Raw genomic sequence first — 22,278 nt, 5'->3', positions numbered from 1 at the left:
AATTGAGAGAAAATAGTAGGGGAGAATGTTGCTCTTTCGGTACTAAATTTGGTGAGTGAATGTGACGGTTTTGGTACTACAGGAAGAAAATTGAATTTTTTCAATTTTTTCTTTGTTTATTTGACAGCTTGCTCTCTCTCACGCAGTACTTTTTGTTGAGAGGAATGGACACTCAAGAGTCCCTTTTCACTGTCTTTTATTTTTATTTTCTTTTATTTTATTAAAACTTTGAATGTTTGAATGTTTGAAACGTTCTGTGCGCCAGCCGATTCGGCTGCGGAGACTTTGGATTCCAAAGAATTTCTGTTGTATTTCACATTATTTACAATAAAATTGTATGTTTGTAGCCGCATACAATCATCTTTGTACTAATGTACTACATGAAAGTATCGTTCTTGCATAGCACTGCCGAGTGCTTTGGTTCTTGTTAATGTAGCCTCAAATTAATAAAGTTAACCTGTTACAGACGACAAGCATTTAACGCCCTCACTTGGAAGGGCTGACATTTAGGGTTTAGCAAAATGTCAGGATTCGGCACATTTCAAGTGAATGCGCCAGTATTATTAAACGGGTCTGTTATAACCATCTCCATCGATCAAAGTATTTTCAATCGGTTGATTCACAGCTCTGCTACTGAACATAAGCAATATTTGGAGGCTAATGCTATCTTTATAGGCCTTGCATTTCTTTCGTAAAGACAGTAGTCATGATTTGTTAGTGTGAATAAAAGCGCACAACATACAATCGTACACGCATACATCTTTGAAATTTGGAGGCTAATTTGACGTTAGTAGAATGAGTGTTCGAGCTAGTAGCAGTGCTACGGTTGATTTCAAATCTTGTACTACAATTTTTAAACATGTATTTTACTATTTAATGGACCATAATATATATCCAGAGCTTGTTGCTGATTACAACTTAATATAAATGTCTTCTAAATAGTTATTTGTTAACCTATGGACGAAACAAATGCTACAGAAGTTTCAGTTGAGGTGAGAAAATGACTATATTGTGAAAAAGACCTTTGTCAAAGCACCTAGCAGGGTAATAGAGGATTTTACACGTCAAATAGAGTAGTATTTTGATACAAATAATACCATTAGCAGCCTTAATGGTAATTTTACAATGACATTATGAAAAAAAAGGTATGGAAATATTCGCATACTTCGATTAAAGTACTACTTTATTTTTTTCTATTACCCTGCTAGGTGCTTTGCCTTTGTAATCGTTTAACTTGTCACATACGGAAAGCATATTAACAGTTTTACTATCTGATCTCATCTATTACTTCATTCGATCGAAGATTTTCAGAGATTTATTTCAGAAATCTTTTACCTCATTTGTTTCGAACATGATTTTTGCTTGTAGTTTATTATTGCTGCCGTTGTCGATAACAGATGACAGCAGTCTGTAACAGGTTAATGCGTGATAACATAGAATTTTGACAAGCAACTGATATCGAGTGTCATCCAGATTCGTATTCGTTGAAATTTACTTTCAAGAACTGAATACCGATTACTGCATTTAATACCAGTCGTGTTTTCAATTCTTAAATTAGAATTGTTTGTATTCATTATGTGTCCTTTTTTATAATAATCAGCCAAATGATTTATGCTTGTAAAATATGTAGTGAAAAGGTCGCACCAAATGCAATTTAGGACATTCTTTTGTGAACGTTAGATTTAAAAATTCAGTGAAGAAACGGCTAGTCGTGTTATCGACCAGAGTTGATAGTAGCAAAACGAGTAATTAAAATAAATATTTGATAAATTCATGTTGTGGATACATTTGAACAATAACTTTAGAGATCATTCAAAGGATTTTTTTTGTCAATACGAATCTTATAATCCGTTCGAAATGACCTTCAACGTCTCTAATAATTCGTTAGGTCAATGGGTGGATTTTCGACTCGAACGTTGGGGATGCCGGGTTCGAATCCAACTAGTGCACATGCTTATTTGATTTTTTTTTTTTTCAAATAAAGTCGTATTCCATACAATAAAGAGTTATTAACTTGTTACAGACGGCAAGCATATGACCAGTATTACAATCGGGTCTATTACTTCCATCGATCAAAGTATTTTTCAATCGTGTATTGGCTTTCCATGTCAATGAAGTAATGACGCATTTTCCGGTGGTGCAGTGAGTAAAGATTTTCTTTATTTTTCTAACTACTTGAAACGGTAATTTCTAGAGATAGCATTGATTCTCGTCATTTTCGAATTCCAAGAAACTTCGATTGACCATTGCAATTTTAGATAAAAAAAAACTGTTTGATATGTTGAGCTTAAGTCGAGTGTATTGACACAATTATCACAAACCGCATCAGGCATACATGCGATAATGCTATCGAAGAGCATCCTGTCTGTTCGATTGAAATTCCATGATAAATTCGTTTAATTTCGATCGATGTAATTTCAATTAAACCATAAATATTCTAATGATTCATTTCCCGTCTGCTAAGGGGGGCCATAAATCTTGACTTATTATAAACTACCTCTGTGAATCCCCTATATTGAATTTTGCGGTCAAATACTGGATTTTTAGTAATATTTAGTAATGTTTCGAGATACGGTTGGTTTCTTTTTACGGCTAAATCCGAATGAGAAGAGAATGTATCCGATTTGCTACATTCTCAATATGTTGTTATTCAAAGATAGTGGTTCTTCCTTGAAATAGAACGGGCACGATTACTATACTATGTCAGGGATCATTTGTATACTAACCCGTCTAAAGTTACTCTAGGAATAACTGACTTTTACAGATTCGAAATTAAATTTGTAATTTGTGTACGAAATAGATCAAAATAAAAATTCTTAGAAAACTACCTCATTTACGCTTTGCTCCAAAAGATGAACGAACGAAACGGATAGCACAATTTCCATAGAGCAATACTCGAGATGTGACACGGTGGTGCTGATGCTAATTGTCACCAAAAAATTACATGGTCACGGTGACCAGGTCACCCAAACATGTTTCAAATAACAACGCCATCGTGTTATCTCACGGTTATTACAATTAATAGAGAGAACTTCAAATAGTTAAAACAAGCTTTAATTGATTTGCATTAGATTTTTCTCCCGAACGCACTGTTACCTATAAAGTTTCATAAAAAGAACTTCCAATGTTAAATACTCGTGAAACAGAGCCACGGCGAATGTGTAGCTTTTGAAAGGTAACTCACAAAGTTATTACAGAAGTGAAAAGAATGATCCACAAGGAGTTCAAACAATGTATTAGTGGAAATCGATCACATCCTTCATTATCTCGATTTCGATTTCCGTAATCTGTAGTAAGTTAGACCATTCTTACTCTCTTCTCACTTCGTTCGGGCTACGAAGTTGTGAAATTGCCTAAAATCTACTGTCCACAAGGCGGCAAACATTTAATAGCATAACAAGAGATTAGAAATTAAAAAGTCTAGTTTTCGTGTGAGATGAAGCCGACACACACACAAACACGTGACTTTTCACTGTTATGTAACGGATTTTTCATGTTAGGGCAGTCAAACTGAGATTTTCGACCCGCAAGCATTAACAGGGCCGGATTAGCATTTACAGCGCCCTGGGCAACGAGCCTTGCAGCGCCGAATGAAAAATTTATTAAAGAAATTGTTTCTTACATTGTCAACCAAATCAAATAAAATGTTTTCAACATTTTCTAAAGAATATTATTTTCTAAGTAATGTGTAGTTAGAAACGGCGAGCGAGGCGAGGTGGCAAGCTTATGATAACATATAACCATATATGAATGAGAGATATATAACCAGAGTTTTCGTGATTAATTCGCAAAACTTTCCCACAAACAAAAATCAAGTAAAGTTATAAAAAGGTTTCGCTCGTATTTTTCGGGATTTTAAGTTTGAAGTTTGTAGAACGAATCCGAAACAATTTTTTCTTGAAATTCTTCTTGAAGAACAAATCAAATCAAACAAATTTATTTAGCAAATAGCTATTTTCAAATACAAAGTTCCATAATCACAGACATTGAAAAATGAACACTACATTTCAAATTTACATCACAATTCTATAGTTTCATTCAGGTGTTCTTTCAATTTACACTCGAATGTCCTCTCATTATTCTCACTTTTCACTTCCCTTGGAAGATCGTTAGAACATGAACGCGTTGTGAGGAAAAACCAAGAAAAAAACGTGAATTTTTGACACTATATTTGTGATACTGTTACAGTTTCATTATATTGCGAGATTTACTCTACTTGGTAAGGCAACGCACTGCTCCTAGCACACAGTTGGTTTGAAACGAGATTAAATAGGGAACGCCGACCACCAATAATTTTTTTTTTCATATTATTAATCAGTGATGGACAAGAACATCACACAGGAAAAAATCAAACCGATCGGCTGGGCCGTTTCTGAGAACCAGCAGCTGTGTCGTCCACGGCCTGTAGAGTAGCGGTTAGTTGTGACTTATATTAGGATCGGTAGCAGGACTAATTCTAAGACTTTTTATTTAAAAAAATTCACCTTGGAACATCTGGTTGGGCAGCTATAGCCCCAAGTAGTCGAAAAATCACGATTTTCAATCGACGATATCTTCGAAAGAAAGCAACCGTGGAAGTTTCGTATTGTTGATATGGATAGAGGGTTACAAGCCCTATCCACCACTAGTAACTGATTTTTTAGATGTTGTCTATAATGGCCCATTTTCGACCATCTTTTTTTGCTACCATCAGCGAACTTTGAACACTGCTGGAACGCTTCCAACGTACTTTTTTTAATCAAAATATGTACAGTTGCTTAGCCCTAAGCTTAAGCTTTGTAACAATACCAAGCATGATACTCATCGGTCGCGACGCGTACCGTTTTTGTTAGATTTTTTGTAGCGAGGTCGCTCTACGACGAAATTTACGAACGAATCTTAAATTTCGAAATTGTAACACAGCTACTTCGTGTCCTTTGTTCTTGTATGATTTTTTCGTGTTAATAGACAACAGGTGAGCGTCGAAGAAGTCAAATATGACTGATTTTGGTGTAGGTGTCACTATTGGGCTTATGCGGGAATTCTGATTTCTTCTAAAATTCAGTTATTATTGAAGCTATTGTATAAAATCATTATTGGCTCACTAAAAAAGATTTAACAACCAAAACCTAGAAAATTTTTGAATTTTGGAAGAAATCAGAATTCCCGCATAAGCCCAATAGTGACACCTACACCAAAATCAGTCATATTTGACTTCTTCGACGCTCACCTGTTGTCTATTAACACGAAAAAATCATACAAGAACAAAGGACACGAAGTAGCTGTGTTACAATTTCGAAATTTAAGATTCGTTCGTAAATTTCGTCGTAGAGCGACCTCGCTACAAAAAATCTAACAAAAACGGTACGCGTCGCGACCGATGAGTATCATGCTTGGTATTGTTACAAAGCTTAAGCTTAGGGCTAAGCGACTGTACATATTTTGATTAAAAAGAGTACGTTGGAAGCGTTCCAGCAGTGTTCAAAGTTCGCCGATGGTAGCAAAAAAAGATGGTCGAAAATGGGCCATTATAGACAACATCTAAAAAATCAGTTACTAGTGGTGGATAGGGCTTGTAACCCTCTATCCATATCAACAATCCGAAACTTCCACGGTTGCTTCCTTTCGAAGATATCGTCGATTGAAAATCGTAATTTTTCGACTACTTGGGGCTACAGCTGCCCAACCAGATGTTCCAAGGTGAATTTTTTTTAATAAAAAGTCGTACAACTAACCGCTACTCTACAGGCCGTGGACGACACAGCTGCTGGTTCTCAGAAACGGCCCAGCCGATCGGTTTGATTTTTTCCTGTGTGATGTTCTTGTCCATCACTGATTAATAATATGAAAAAAAATTATTGGTGGTCGGCGTTCCCTATTTAATCTCGTTTCAAACCAACCGTGAGCATGAACACTACTTTGACAAACGTCGAATTTGGAGGCTTTTGTGATGAGAGCTACCGCTTAAGATTGATTGTATTGTGTGTTTGAACTCACACAACTAAAACAAGTCACCTATCTTCACGAAAGAAACGCAGTGCCTACTGTGACTTCATCAGCCTCCAAATATTTCTTATGTTCATGCTAGGAGCAGTGCGTTGGGTAAGGTCATGATTCGGAAAAACGACTTGCGTTGAAGCAATTTCAAGGATCTAGGACTCGGGATCCCAAAAGTATTGAAGTTTAGGGCACTCTAGAATGATCCTTTGTCTTCACTCTGAAAGTGTTAGAAAAAAATCGCGAATATATGCCATGAACAATTTTCAATGGGCGGAAACGGATTTGTTCTGCAGCTTTTCCAGCTGCTTTATTTGTTCCAAACTCCCGTTGTCCGGCGATCATGAGCAGGTTTCTGCTCATGAGGAATTTACAAAATTTTCGAAAATTCCTCATGAGCTAAAAGCTTTCCATCATCCGACTATCACCGGCGGCTGACGAAAATGAAGCAATGGAATGGTTATTGAAAATTATTTATTGTGTCTTCAGCCAGAAGCCTCAAAGTTCAACTTTTCTAAAGCAGGACCATCATAAAAACGCTTTAAATAACCAAATACGAACAGCCTTGGGTTAGTCGATGTGCGTGTATTATTCAAAAATATCAAGTTAGATGTATATATGCATTTCTTGTAGCTCACATTTACCCCAAGAATGTAATGTACAGACGCAAGCGAAGCGAGCGCGATTTTTTTTAAATCGACGTTGATTTGTGCATGACTTATGTTGAACGTGAAATGATTGCAGCGCCCTGGGCCGGGTCCACTTTGCCCATGGGTTAATCCGGCTCTGAGCATTAATGTGATTTTTCAATATTATTAATATGACAAAAATCGAGGGGTGACGCACTTCCATTTAATCCATTTAATCCATTAAATCCATTTAATCCAAAAAAAAAATTTTAGTTTTACCGAAATAATTAGGCTATCCACCTGAAAAATTTGTAAAGTAATTGAGTTACAAACAATTTTTTTTTTAATTTTTTATCGATGGAGAACCTAATTATAAGACACTTTGTCTCGTATCATATGCCAAAAAAAGTTAAAACTTTTTTTATAAATCATTTTGAAAGTCACTAAAAACACGAAAATTCGAATAGAAATACAGTATTTCATCAAAAATTTTTGTATTTCGATTCGAATTTTCGTGTTTTCAGTGACTTTCAAAATGATTTATAAAAAAAGTTTTAACTTTTTTTGGCATATGATACGAGACAAAGTGTCTTATAATTAGGTTCTCCATCGATACAAAAAATAAAAAAAAAATTGTTTGTAACTCAATTGCGAAAAATAGATTTGCACGATCCCCAGCTCGTTTATGTACTCGTGAGGTATAGGAAAATTTTTTTTGTTAAAAATGGTATTTTTATTTAATCCATATAATCCACTTTACACCAAAAACTCCTAAAAGTGGATTTTTTCGCTTTTTAACATTGTAGTATGAGTTGTAGTACGTGGTTCGATCAAAATCAACAATTTTTAAGACTTTTACAGTATTTGGTAAAATGAACTTTTTTCCTATTTAATCCATTTAATCCAATTTTTATTCCATTTAATCCATTTAATCTAGAAGTGAGTCACCCCTCGACAAAAATCGTAAAGACAATACAATCTCTACACGGTCTCTTTCAACTACCATTAAGTTAATTATAAAAGAGTATTTTACTATGCTGGTGCATGTAATAAGGCTATTACATGTATAGGCAATAACCTTTACATCACTCGCATAGTAAAACGTCGTACTACACACGGAAAATAAAGTGATATCTCGTATCACGATGAGTAAAAGTACCTCGGGCTGCCGCCCTCGGATACTTTTTCTCATCTGGATACGAGATATCACTTTACTTCCCTTGCATAGTAATGTACTATTTCGTACCAAGACAGGAAAAGACGATTTTTTCAATCCATTTCCTCTCGAGGGAACAACGTTTTGTGCACTGGACAAGTCAAATAGACAAAACACTTCAATATACTTGAAAAAATTAAAACTTCACATTCACCATATTATTCAATCATATAGTCATGGAAAAATTCATTCAAAACCGTTCTCGCACGATTAATCGTAAAGAAATGAATTTTTTCCCGCACGCTATATCGTTCGGAAAAACCTGACATTTCATAACAAAAAATCATGGCAAAATATATCGTAATATGTCGCTTCGCTCGTAAGGAAAACTTAGGACTGGTGCTGAAAAAATCGTCATATCTTGGCTTGGTCCGAAAAATACTATTTTCAACCGGATTTCATCCGGAGAAAACATTTAAGATAGTAAGTCCGATACGGCAATGAAATTGTAATAACATATTACTTAACAATCAAACAATTTTTCTTCCCATCTAATCAATCAACGTTAAGGAAATTTCGGAAAGTTACAATTGTATAAGTCAATAGACATTGCAATTACCATCAAATACGACACATATAACAATCAAAAGTAAATCGATCATCGAAAATACCTAATTCCAAAATAGCCATCAATTTGTATAGTGTAATCGTTTTGTACATGAATAGGTTATTGATATGATTTGAAACATTATCTCGGGCCACTCAAAGATAATTGTTGTGATGTCTTCAAAAATTTATGACTTTCATGAATCGTAAGTTTAGGGATTCGTGCGTTTGTCTCTTCCATCATCTAGGAACATCATCTTTCTATTGATGGAATTTTAAGTATGGAAACTAGCTAGCTTAATAGACATTTCCGATTCAAAACAATGTTCAGATTTCCGATTCTTTTCATTTGCGATTCATCTTGTTCTATAAATTATTTAATTGTTAATCTTATCACTCTAATTTGAGCTTGTATGTGCATTTCAACACAACTTATTAAATATCACCGTAATAGTCGGTGAATGTTGAACCGAAGGTAGGACAAATATTTGTTGATTCCATAGTTAAGTACTTGGTAGTAGCAATTAATGGACTTGGGATATCGACACAGTCAGATCTGTGGGAGTTTGAATTTACATTGCTAATAAGAGGTTTTATCTAACGAGCAAATCACATTTTTCTTTCCTGAAAATAATATTTTTACAATGTTCTGTGAGGCCGTGATCGATAAACTCAGCACAAAATAGGTTTTTATATTTCTTGGGGATTGTTAACTTCCACAATGTGCAGCTACTCTCGTAACGTTTGTCTTCATAGAAAACGATGTGGAGTAGGGCGTATCGAATTTTGAGAATTTTAAGGGTCGCGATAGCCTGTGTGCGGAAAACGTATTTCATTGAAAACTAATTCCAAACATATGGTTGATGGATCCGAAGGTGCCCGGGAAGAAGTCCCCCCGGACGACTTTAACTTTCAAATGGTCATAACTCGGAAAGTTAAGAGTATTTTTGAAAACAATGTTCTAGCAGGATGTAGAGCGTTAAAAACTCTACAAAACTGCCAAAGAAACCGATGGTCCAAAAGGTGTGTCTGTCGAGGTTTTCTAACATCGAAAGTTCGACATTTTGGTTTTTGACTTTTATTTCCTGAGAGACAAATTATTAACTTTAGCTTTTGGCATGAGGTTGTAGAGGAGGTCGAGTACTATCAGCACACTAGGCATTGTCCCGGTCGGCGATCCATCCGAAACCACTTTTTCACCATTTTTGAATGGACTTTTTAAGTGTACCCACGTCGCCCACGAAGCCATTGCAGACAATGTAACCGGTGTTGCTGAGTCGAGGTAACCTTGGCCAGCAAGTGCACATAATATTCCATAACAGTAGCTGAACTCTATTACAAAATATTTGGGATCTCGATGTAGCACATTATATTGACACGGTATACCACGAAGTTCAACCTTTTGTAAAAATATCGAAAAATGTGTATTTGCAACGAAATCGACTTCTTACTGTTCGTGGGTCAAATAACTAATTAAAACGATTATTTGTTGTTTTTCTCACAAATTTCACTTTCTCAGATTTTGTAGTACAAAATGTGCTACACCGAATTCTTAAATATTTTGTAAAAAAGTTCAGCTACTGTTATGGAATGTGCACTTGCTGGCCAAGGTTACCTCGACTCAGCAACACCGGTTACATTGTCTGCAATGGCTTCGTGGGCGACGTGGGTACACTTAAAAAGTCCATTCAAAAATGTTGAAAAAGTGGTTTCGGATGGATCGCCGACCGGGACAATGCCTAGTGTACTGGTAGTACTCGACCTCCTCTACAACCTCATGCCAAAAGCTAAAGTTAATAATTTGTCTCTCAGGAAATAAAAGTCAAAAACCAAAATGTCGAACTTTCGATGTTAGAAAACCTCGACAGACACACCTTTTGGACCATCGGTTTCTTTGGCAGTTTTGTAGAGTTTTTAACGCTCTACATCCTGCTAGAACATTGTTTTCAAAAATACTCTAAACTTTCCGAGTTATGACCATTTGAAAGTTAAAGTTGTCCGGGGGGACTTCTTCCCGGGCACCTTCGGATCCATCAACCATATGCCTGGAATTAGTTTTCAATGATCTACGATTTCCGCACACAGGCTATCGGGGCCCCTAAAATTCTAAAAATTCGATACGCCCTAATGTGGAGCCAATAAAACTGCAGAGCGATAAGCTAAGCACGTAAAAACTTGAGTTTAATAAAGCTTAATGACGATGCTTGCGTCTTATACAAATGGTGGCACCACCATGCATTTTAGCATCAAATTCATTGCTGTCCCATTTGTATGGTATGGTCATACCCATCTTATGTACGTTCACTCTGAGACAATAAGGCGTTGCATCTCTAATGCGTGAAACTAAACATTAAGTACCCATACGATGTTGGGAAAAATATTCTGCTAAAACAGCTAGACTAACCGGCCGATTCATCGCAGCAAAAATTCCAAATCTATAGAAATTGCGTCCACTTGAAACTTTCTTAATCGTCTGAGCCGTTGCGATAGTGATCTTCCAGACGATAAGATTACAGATGATTATACTACATTTCAGAGCATAAAAAGAACGAACGTAGCATGAAGTCGTTTAGTCCAAACTTGTTCGCGATTCAGCACGATGAGGTGGACAACGGGATTATTTGCAGTCCTGTTTTTAATAGCAGCTATTCGATCAGCACCGTTACAAAGGGCCGAGGGTGATGATGAAGACGATCCGTCGAGACTGCCCAAAAGCTCACAACCCATTAGCTACGCCATTCAACTGACCACCAATGTTCATACGGGCGAGAGGGCTTTTACTGGAGAAGTAACAATCGAAATTAAGATTGTAAACGAAACGGATACGATAACGTTACATAATAATGGTCTAACGGCTATCACAACACGCTTGTATGGCAATGGTATCGATGATGTAGCGCACACAACTAGTTCGGATACATCAAGAAACTTCTTCTTTATTACGGCCGACCGGACTTTGCTAGTGGATGAATTGTATACCATCCACATAACGTACAGCGGTCAGTTGCAGACCAGCATGAATGGATTTTATTTATCGTCCTACAGAATAGGAACTGAGACTAGGTAGTAGTACGAATGTACACCGATCGTTGAACATGATTGTAATCAAGTGAATTTGTGAAGATATTTAGCATCGACGCAATTCCAATCGACTGGTGCTCGCTATTCCTTCTTTTGCTATGATGAACCGGAATTCAAAGCAGAATTCGGGCTTACCATCACCCATGCTACAGATTATTCAGCTATTTCGAACACAATCGGAGCTGCAGTGAACAAGTAAATGAAATGGAGGGTTTTGTGTTCGGCCTACGTATCGACTAATATGAAACTTTTGCAGTGGTGACGGCACGACAACGACATCGTTCCCGGTAACCCCAATCATGTCCTCTTACCTTCTGGCTTTTGTTGTGTCCGATTTTGATTATTCAACCAACGAGGAAGGACTGGCAGCGGGTGAAACTATACAAAGGTTTGTTGCAGCGTTAGTCGTTCGAAGTGAATCTTTTTTCATCAAACTGCATTTCAAGGGTATACGCTCGTCCAGATGAAAAACAACGGACTGAGTACGCCCTGGACAGTTCAATTAAATTCCTGAAGCAGCTCGAGTCATGGGCAGACTATGAATACGAACTTCCGAAAATGTTTTCGGCTGCAATTCCTGATTTTGCTGCCGGTAACGCACATTTTCTTAATCAAAATCCCCGAAATAGTCTCAATCAACGTGTTCATTAGGTGCAATGGAGAACTGGGGTCTCATCACCTACAAAGAACAATATTTGATTCTCGAAGAAGCATCGCATCCGCGAGAAAAGTTCGACAGTCTTCGTGTTATTGCCCATGAACTGGGTCATCAATTTTTCGGGAACGTCGTCACTTGCAAATGGTGGAATTATATTTGGTAGGCATTTCGGACGGAAGATAGAAAAATTGACCTCGACGGTAAAGATTTTATTCCATTGTCGTATTAGGTTAAACGAAGGCTACGCGACGGTCTTCGAATACTTGCTGGTGGACAGGCAATATCCTGAATTGAGAATGAACGAACTGTTCAGTATTATAAACGTACAGGGTGCTTTTAGACCCGATTCCTTGGAAAGTTCTCATCCGATGACATATAATGGTCAAACACAAAGCTTGATTATATATAACAAAGGTAATCCGACGGCTGTTTTGTGGTTCAACAAATTTTAAAACTTTTTGTCATTCTTTGAAGCTGGAAGCGTAATTAGAATGTTCCAGTATGCACTCGGAGACGAATTGTTTGCCAGAGCAATGAAATACTACTTGGAAGAAAAGTAAGATTTTTGATGAGAAAACCCTTAAGCCTTGACCTTATAACGTCTTAGTAATGAATTGTGTTGAGTGCCATTATAGCGAGTACACTTTTGGTCACGTCAACAAGTACGCTTATCTTATCCGTTTTCTTAAATTATTTTTTTTTCCAGCCATCATAAACCCGTGACATCTGACGACTTGTATGCAGCTGTTGAAGTTGTGTTGGCACAAACGAATTTCGAAGATTTTGACTTTACTAGAGCGTTCCGAACATGGGAAAACCAGAAGGGTTATCCCTTGGTACATGTAACAGCTGACTATGATTCAAATCAATTCAGAGTAACGCAACAGCGTTACTTGGCTCTTACCGATAAGAATGAAGAGGACAACACCCAATGGTACATTCCATTGAATTATGTTGTAGCATCGTCACCGCAATTCGATGATACGACAATTACAAACTATTTCTTGGAAGATCAAACCGAATTGACTATTCCTCATCCGCCGTCGTTTGCATCGGATCAGTGGTTTGTGTTCAATAAACAACAAATCGGATACTATCGAGTCAACTATGATAACGAGAACTGGCAACAGCTCATTCGAACGCTGAACAGTGACAATTTTAAGGACATTCATGTGTCGAATCGGGCTCAATTGATTGATGATGCTCTGAATTTGGCCGCTGACGAGTATTTGGATTACAACATTGCGTTCGGTATTTTGTCGTATTTGGAGCGTGAGACCGACTACATTCCATGGCGCGCAGTAGTTACGAATTTAGATAAATTGGACTATCTTATTGCTAGCGATTCATCACTTTCTAACAATTTCCAACGATTCGTAAGGAAGCTCGCACGATTGATGTATATTACGTACGGATTGGAAGAGGCAGTTGGCAGTACGATGGTGGATCAATTTGCTAGAGAATTGGCGATTGACTGGACTTGTAGAATGGGTGATGAAAGATGTTTGAGAGACACCTACGATTACTTGAGAAGAATCACTCATGAAGGATTGGTGGTTCCGAAATCGTTAGAGACAACATTCATGTGTAACGGCCTTAGAGCCTCTGGCAGACAAGATGAATTTAATGTTCTCTGGAATCGAATGCTAGACTCGAACGATCAATCCGAACGAATTCGTATCATTGATGGTTTAGTGTGCTCGTCAGATTCGAACAATTTGCATAGTCTTCTACTAGCCACAATTGCTCCCAATGCGCAACCAACATATAGAGCTCATGAAATTACAAGAATTTGGAGCAATATTGTCAGCAAAAGTTTCATTGGTATCGATACAATGATCGATTTCATTGATCAAAATTACGATGATATTCGGACTTGGTCAGGATCACAGTCTTCTTCCACAATTAATTCCCTGTCTCAGAGAATATCAAGAAGCGCCGACCAACTGAAACTGACAAATTTGATCGATAGATTAGTAGCTAGACCAACCAACCCACTAAGTGCTGATGCAAGAACAAGAGCTTTGGACAACATGCAAGTTAACGCTGCATGGATTGCATCAGAGAAATTCGCTCGTGCCACAAATTTTGTGAATGAAGTTATTGGAGTCATTGATGCTGAACAAAACCAATTGATTTTACCTAAGACTTCCGAGCCAAGACACTACAATATTCACATCACAGCAACTAATATTCCCACGGGTGGTCAGGATTTTTCCGGAGAGATCGAAATCGATGCATTAGTGAAAGTGACTACCGACAGGATCATCATACATTCCAGGGAACAAACTGTTCTGGATGTGCAAGCCTTTAACAAAAACGGCATGACACCGATTACTGTTTATGACTTTAGTAGATACGAAGCCGCTCATACGCTGACCATTTACTTTTTGAATGAGATTCCGGCCGAAACGGAGATAATTTTGCGAATCAAATACGAAGGCATTATGCAGACAGCTGCAACGAACTACGGTTTTCATATTAGCTCATACGTTCACGAAGGCCAAACGAGATACATGGGAGTTACACAATTCGAATCATCGTTGGGATCTCGTTTCGCGTTTCCTCATTACGATGAACCCAGATACAAAGCGACATTCCAACTGACATTGACCCACAGTAGCAGTCATCATGCCATTTCGAATACCCTTGGTACTGCTGTTGAAAAGTGAGTTTTAGAATTGGTTGATGGTCCATAAGTACTGCTTCACCAAAAGTATTTGTTGAAAAATTTGTTTTAGTGGCGTCACAGGAACGACCACAACCACATTCGTTCAGACACCGAGGATGTCATCCTATCTGTTGGCGTTTATAATATCCGATTTGGAAAGCGTGACCAATGCAGATACAATTGGAGCCGGTGAAACACTGCATAGAATCTGGGTTCGACCGGATTCGACGTCCAAAGCCTGGTTCGCTCTGCAATCGGCCGATTCGGGATTGAAGGCATTGGAAAGTTATTTGAATTTTGATTTTGCCTTACCAAAAATGGATTCAGCAGGAGTCCCAGGCAAAAACGGAGCTATGGAAAATTGGTAACTTTTCTGGAAAGTTTATTTCATCTCTCATTTTCCCTAAATTTTGTTTCTAATTCCTTCCTAGGGGATTGATCACGTACTGGGAAAGTTCAATGATCTACCAAGAAAACTATGAGGATATCACCCACGCCCTCAAATTCTCTGGGGTCAATGTAATTTTGCACGAAACAGCTCATCAATTCTTCGGAAACGCAGCCACTTTCGAATGGTGGGACTATCTCTGGTAAGACATTGAAATTATTGCAAAAACAAATTTTCGCATGAAAAACCGTTCTACATCAAACAGGCTCTCTGAAGGTTTCGCAACGCTCTTGTCATATCAAATTACTGATGATTTGCACCCCGACTGGCAACAGAGACACTTTTTCAATATAAGAGAATTGCAGAATGCCTTCCGATACGACTCAAACGTGACCAGATCAATGACTCCAACGCCAAGTTTGGTAACACCAGCTGAAATAAGATCCACATTCGACCCCATTGCCTACGATAAATGTAAGAAGCTCTGACGTTCGGTTTGACTCAGAACATTAATATTTGTGTGTCTTCCGCAGCTGGTAGCGTCATTCGAATGTTCCAAAACGCAGTCGGTGAGGATATTTTCAGAGCGTCGCTCACACAATACTTAACCGATAAGTAAGGGGAACAGACAAAGGCCAACCAACCAGCTAAACCTTTTCCGTCTCTTACAGCGAGTTCCAATCGGCCATCCCGCAAAACCTATATGACGCTTTCCAAGCGACTATGAATGCAGCATCGTTCACCGAATTCGATTTTGCCGTCGCCTTTAGAACATGGGAACAACAAAAGGGCTACCCAGTCATTCATTGCACCTACTCGAACGGCCAATTTGAAATTCGTCAGGAAAGATACTTCATACAAAAGCCAGCCACGTCAAATGATACCAGCAACTGGTACATTCCACTCAACTTTGCTATTGCATCAAATCCTAACTTTGACGATACACGAATCACGAACTACTTCAATAATGGACTACCCACAACCACAATCCCAGCGCCGTCATCATTCGATACGAGTCAATGGTTCATCTTCAACAAACAACAACTGGGATACTATCGAGTCAATTATGATGCCGATAACTGGCACGCAATCATACTTGCATTGAACAGCCGGGACTATGCCAATATTCATGTACTCAACAGAGTCCAGCTCATTGACGATGCCGTCAATTTTGCTAGTGGTGGTTACATCACATACGATGTCTTGTTCGGCCTGATGCAATATCTGAGCAGAGAAACCGAATACACGCCATGGTATTCGGCCGATAGATTTATCAGCTTACTGTACACCGCCTTCGGGCCGTTCAATGCGGACCTTAATGTGAGTCACTTTTGCCAATTTAATTTTCTAATCAAAGACCATGTCGATAACCAATGTGAACCCGTTCCAGTCATACGTTCGTCATCTCTCCCAACGAATGTACTCCAGCTACAAGCTGCCAAGCACGAATATTATCCCAGTCGAAGAAGTTTATGAACGTTACGGTCGTGAAATTGCCACGCGACTTGCATGTAACGCCGGAAACGAAGAGTGTTTGGAAGACACTGCGAACGTTCTTAGAGGATTCATCGACTCTGGTCGACAGATTCCTAAGGGCTTAGAAAGTGTTGTTTTATGCAACAGTTTCAAAACAGCGAATAGTGAGGAATGGTCAATTATGTGGAGTGAAATGCGCACCACAAGTGACACCACGTTCCGATCGCAAATTCTCAGTGGACTGGGTTGCAGCAGAAACTCCACATTGTTGCAGAGTTATTTGGAATCGACAATCGATTCCGAAAATACGTTCAGCCAAGCCGAGCGCCGAAATGTACTCAGCTCAGTTTTGAATAGTAACGTTGGTCTGCAGGCCGTCATCAATTTCATCAGAGATTTCCGATTGGACATTATGTCGTACTATTCGTACACCTTGGAAGAAATGATTCTGGTTCCTGCCAGAACCGTTAAAACCAGGGCACAACAAACGTTATTCAACAATTTCTTGCAAACATTGACCGATCTCGGTGCCGAAGCTACTGGACGAGTCAACACCATCGTTGAAAATAATTTCGTAGCCCAACAACAGTCTTTCTACCCAGATGTGATGGCAATGGTGCAATCGGCCAGTGAAAACCAATTGAGACTGCCGAGGACATCCGAACCACGGCATTACACGTTGCACTTGGACGCACGAAACATTCCGTCCGGTAATAGAGCTTTCACCGGAGAAATCGAAATACAAACTGTGGTCACCGAACCGACAGACCGGATCGTAATCCATTCGAAAACTCAGATCATCGACGAATTGCATGTGTTCCGCGGGGCTAACGAATTGGAATTGATTGAATATCATTTGTATCCGGAAGCAGACACCCTCACAATCTACTTTGTCGACTATGTGGTGACGAACGACGAGCTGACCATTCACATCAAATACAGTACAAATCTTGTTGACGGAGCCACCGGATTCTATCAAACGTCGTACACAATCAACGGCCAGGTGAAATATCTGGGCGCAACACAATTCGAATCAACTGGTGGTCGATATTGTTTCCCACATTACGATGAGCCAGGATTGAAAGCAACATTCGACTTGTCTATCACGCATGACACCGGTCACACAGCCATAGCGAATACATTGTCGTGGAGAGTTGAAAAGTAAAGAAATTGTTCAATGCAAATTCAGGAAAACGTAAAAATCTTCCCTTTTAGCGGTGATGGAACGGCTACAACCAGTTTCGGTACATCACCGGTCATGTCTTCGTACTTGTTGGCGTTTGTCGTTTCCGATTTGGAATATGTCGATAACGAGGATACCATGGAACCAGGCGGAACACTTCACAGAGTCTGGGTTCGACCGGATTCGTTAGACAAGGCCTGGTATGCGGTGGAGGCATCTGACCGAGTACTGCAGGCATTGGAAGAATATACTGGCTTCGACTATGAATTACCGAAAGTCGATTCAGCCGGTGTTCCGAACAAAGGAGGAGCGATGGAAAATTGGTATGACAAACTCTCCAGTCATTGACGGATCATCCCATTGACATTTCGCTTGTTTCAGGGGAATGGTCACATACAGAGAGAACGCAATGATTTATGAGGTGAACTACGAAGACATTTCTCACTCACAAAAATGGAGTGGAGTCGGAGTCATTGCTCACGAATTGGCACATCAGTTCTTCGGCGATTCGGTGACATGCGAGTGGTGGGATACTATTTGGTAAGGCAGTCAAAGAATCCGGCAAATTTCATTGAAAGATTCATGAACATTCTGTTGATGAAGGTTGAACGAGGGCTTTGCTACATTATTCGAATATCATCTCGTTGGAATGCTCTATCCAGAGTGGCGAGTCAAGGATATGTTCAACTTACGTACCCTACAGAATGTGATGCGCAATGATGCTCGAGGAGTGACCAGACCGATGACAAAACCTTTGTTGACTCCAGCAGAGATTTCAGGAGCTTTCGACTATGTCGTCTACGCTAAAGGTAAGGGGCCGTCTATTGAAATCTTTACAGACACGGAAATTGAGTGAACTAATTTGGGATGTCATTACAGCTGGCAGTGTGCTTCGTATGTTCCAATATACACTTGGTGAGGACATCTTCAGAGCAGCGCTTAGACTCTATTTGAATACAAAGTTAGTAGTGAACCCGTCACCCTCAAACATTATTTGAGTAAATTTTCCTTTGATTCTCTTCAGCAACCACAAAGCTATCAATTCGCAGCCCTTGGTTGATGCGTTCAGAACCGAGATGGCAAATCAAGGATTAAACAATTTCGATTTTGATGTGGCATTTAGAAGCTGGGAACTGCAAGCCGGCTATCCGGTCATTCATGTTAGTTACATGGAAGCGGGACAATTCCAGATAACGCAACAGCGATTCTATACTCTGAGCAACGAGTCGCTGGGCGACCCAAGCAGCTGGTACATTCCATTGAATTTTGCGACAGCCTCCAATCCGAACTTTGACGACACATCAATCACCAACTACTTCGTAAATGGAAACAACGAGTACCGATTCGATCCGCCCAGTCAATTTGAGTCCAATCAGTGGTTCATCTTTAACAAACAACAGCTCGGCTATTATCGCGTCAACTATGACCTTCAGAATTGGAATGCTCTGAGCAATGTGCTGAATAGTGATGACTACGGTCAAATTCATGTACTCAACCGAGCCCAGCTAATTGATGACGCTTTGAGTTTTGCACAGGGCAACTATTTGGAATATGATGTGCTGTTGGAGCTTTTGCCATACTTGCAACGTGAAACCGACTATCCTCCATGGTATGCCGCCGATCGATTTATCAGTATATTGTACGGTGCGTTTGGACCGTTCAACGTTGAATTGAAAGTAAGTTTTGTAGTTTGGAGACTCTCATTCGAACTCTGCCTCGATTTGGTTGATTTGAAACGAAAATTTCTGTTTTCAGCAATTCGTCAGAACATTGTCCGAACAGTTCTACGACGCATTCCAAGTGCCCGACAACGGTATCATTCCATTCGAAGAGCTATTCCAGCGATATAGTCGAGAATTGGCATTAAAATTGGCCTGTAATGCCGGTAACGAAAGATGCCTCGCTGACACGTTCAATGTGAACCGAAATTTCATCGAAAACGGTCGCGCCGTACCGAAAGGCTTGGAAGGAGTGGTCCTTTGCAGTGGATTTAGAGGAACGGGAAAACAAACTCAGTGGTCGGCATTGTATCAAACGTTGCAAACAACAACCGACACGACTTTAAGAAGTCAAATTCTTAACGGATTAGGTTGCACGGACGATACAGACAGCCTCAGAATCTATTTAGAATCGATTGTAGCTGAAGGAAACACTTACACTGAAAACGAACGATGGGCTGTTCTCAATGCCGTTCTCAACAGTCAATCAGGCCTACAGGCCGTCGTTAACTTTATTAGGGACTTTGAGTCGGACATTTTGGAATACACCACTTTGGAAGATCTGCTGCGCATTCCAGCCGCAACGATAAAGACCGAAGAACAGAAAACAATATTTGAAAACTTCTTGGCTACCATCACCAATCTAGATGGAGCGAGTCGCGGACGTATCACGGCTATCGTCGATAACAACTTTGCCGTTCAACAACAATACGAAACATCAATAGCCTTCATTCGACAGTATTTGTATCAGCAAACATCGACAGTGGAACAAACTGAACCAACTACAGTCCCACCGGAAACAACTGTACCCCCAACTTCACCTCCAACAGATCCAACTACAACGGAGTCCCCTGAAACAACCACACCATCGGGAGCTGCATCAATGGGAATTCAATTTGCTACAATTTTTGCTAGCATTGTTGTAGCTGTTGCCTGTAAAATTTAATTGACTGATGGTCTAGCGGGAGATCGTATTTTGTGTGAAGTATTTATAAAAACAATTTGAACAGAAAAATTGATTTTTTTTAATATTAAAGAAAAATTCCGGTTAGGGAAGTTATCAACCAATTTGGAAGAATATTTTTTTTTGAAATGCTTAACAGCAAAACAGGATTACAGCCTTGGAAAATATTACTTTGACGAGATTTGATTTTCGATAATGTGCATGAAACAAGTAGAAGCAGACTGGCTCAAAAAAAGCCGTTCGGGCGTTGTATGAAGACATTTTTCAAAAGGCCATCCATTGACCTTTATTCATATAAAAATCAAAAGGCCATTCGGGAATCGCCCAAACGCCAATAGGGCCAGTCCGGCACTGATTCAAATAGAGTGTTTTACTTGTCAGTCCGAGCATTCAACTTTAGTCTATTACCTGCGATCCAAGACAATGTCACCTTCGTTCAAATCGAGTATTTTACTTACCAGTCCGAGAGATATATGTGTCTAATCACAAATCATCGTCATCGTCAAATGCCTATCAAAACGACACTACAAGTAAAAATAGACAAACATTGTTTAAACAGTCTTCCCAAGGCTCACGTTAAGTTAATGAATTGAGAAAAAGAAAGCTGTTTCAACCTCGAGACGAAAACCAGCAGCGGTCCAAAAGTCAGAGTGGACTGACTATCTTCAGTTGTTTACGCTATCCTTTTAAACAAGACATTGTATCGGGGCTCGGGTAGCAAGAGCCAAAGAGCCAAGGAGACAAACTATCTGAGTTTTGTGATCCAAGCAGTGCGTTGTTTAAGGTTTTGTAAATGAAGTACATACCGGGCTTTCCTTCTATTTTTTACCAAAGTGAACCAGTCCTATCATCGTTTCACATTTGCACATTAACTTAATTCGCATCCATTCTGGATTAAATTTAACAAAAAGGCAAACAAACCGAATAATCATCAACTCCTACGAGTGCAAAGTGTCAGAGCGAAGCGAGTCATCATATTTTATTTATGACGTCGATTACGAGAAATGCGTTGCTTGGCATTGTTTGAGGCACAGTGACTACGAAGAAGATCATCAGCAGTTGAAATCGTTGCAAAAAAAAAAGTTTTTTGATAAACAAATTTCTGTTTAAAATATTTTGCGAGTAGTTGGATTCAAGGCTGTAAACTTGGCTGAATTAGGAATCAAATTTACATTTCAAAGTCATATTCGTTGAGACTCTAGTATGTGTGGTGTCATTTGAAAGCTTTGACCAAGCTCGTTGAGCAAGTGGGAAAACAGTTTTTTGATGTTTTCGCTGCCTTTCGGATGCACACGAACCATTTGAAGGTAGGAGAAATAGTCAAATTTTTACACCTACTTTCAACTGCTCATAACTCGTCAGGAGTTGATTCTACACCTCATGATCGACTATGTGCTCCAAAAGAACGTCAATTACCTTTCTGAAGACACCCCACACGACCCTGTATGTTGCGTGTAGCCGGAGAAAACTCTATAAGAAAAGTGCATATTTAAAGTTTTCCAACACACTGGCCGCACAAGCAACGAGGAATTTAGAAAAATATTTTTTTAGATTCTAGGGATCAATAGCTGTCTAGGCACATATAAAAACATCCGCAGGAAGATGCGTCCGATTTCGGTAGTTCGTTTTTCCCTCGTCATTTGTAAATGTGATTTTGAAAACAAACATAGCTAACGCCGACCCGTACGAAACACCTATTCGTATCAAAAGCCTTTAATGTGAAACTCTTCATTTCTCTTACTTCATTTTCTTCTCTGCTGAAAAACTATTCT

The 22,278-nt window shown here is 39.2% G+C and overlaps 1 protein-coding gene and 1 long non-coding RNA gene across 2 annotated transcripts; both read left to right on the top strand.

Moving 5' to 3' along the window:
• The first annotated feature begins 679 nt into the window (after nt 1-679).
• On the top strand, nt 680-21,920 carry LOC119072656. The gene is made up of 3 exons (XR_005086898.1): nt 680-825; nt 8,530-8,538; nt 21,911-21,920. It is a non-coding gene; the product is annotated as an uncharacterized LOC119072656 (long non-coding RNA).
• LOC119072655 (putative aminopeptidase-2) lies at nt 10,941-20,587 on the top strand. The gene is made up of 20 exons (XM_037177912.1): nt 10,941-11,430; nt 11,491-11,643; nt 11,705-11,836; nt 11,895-12,040; nt 12,100-12,265; nt 12,336-12,520; nt 12,581-12,662; nt 12,813-14,774; nt 14,848-15,141; nt 15,209-15,367; nt 15,431-15,639; nt 15,699-15,780; nt 15,837-16,485; nt 16,556-17,802; nt 17,857-18,147; nt 18,206-18,364; nt 18,428-18,633; nt 18,704-18,785; nt 18,849-19,500; nt 19,580-20,587. Exons 1-20 carry the CDS (start codon nt 10,967-10,969, stop codon nt 20,486-20,488), a joined length of 8,229 nt encoding a protein of 2,742 aa, XP_037033807.1. The 5' UTR covers nt 10,941-10,966; the 3' UTR covers nt 20,489-20,587.
• Nucleotides 21,921-22,278: the final 358 nt, after the last annotated feature.

The sequence above is a fragment of the Bradysia coprophila genome (genome assembly GCF_014529535.1).
Source record: "Bradysia coprophila strain Holo2 chromosome IV unlocalized genomic scaffold, BU_Bcop_v1 contig_84, whole genome shotgun sequence".
NCBI classification, from domain to species: domain Eukaryota; kingdom Metazoa; phylum Arthropoda; class Insecta; order Diptera; family Sciaridae; genus Bradysia; species Bradysia coprophila.
Note: the sequence above shows the minus strand (reverse complement) of the source record. Positions and strands in the feature narration are given on the sequence as shown.

Excerpts from the sequence above, each read along its gene's own strand:
- LOC119072655 (XM_037177912.1), top strand. The coding sequence starts at position 10,967 with ATGAGGTGGACAACGGGATTATTTGCAGTCCTGTTTTTAATAGCAGCT. Across the intron at positions 11,837-11,894 it reads GCGGGTGAAACTATACAAAG|GGTATACGCTCGTCCAGATG; the intron begins GTTTGTTGCAGC and ends CTGCATTTCAAG. Across the intron at positions 18,148-18,205 it reads GGAGGAGCGATGGAAAATTG|GGGAATGGTCACATACAGAG; the intron begins GTATGACAAACT and ends CGCTTGTTTCAG.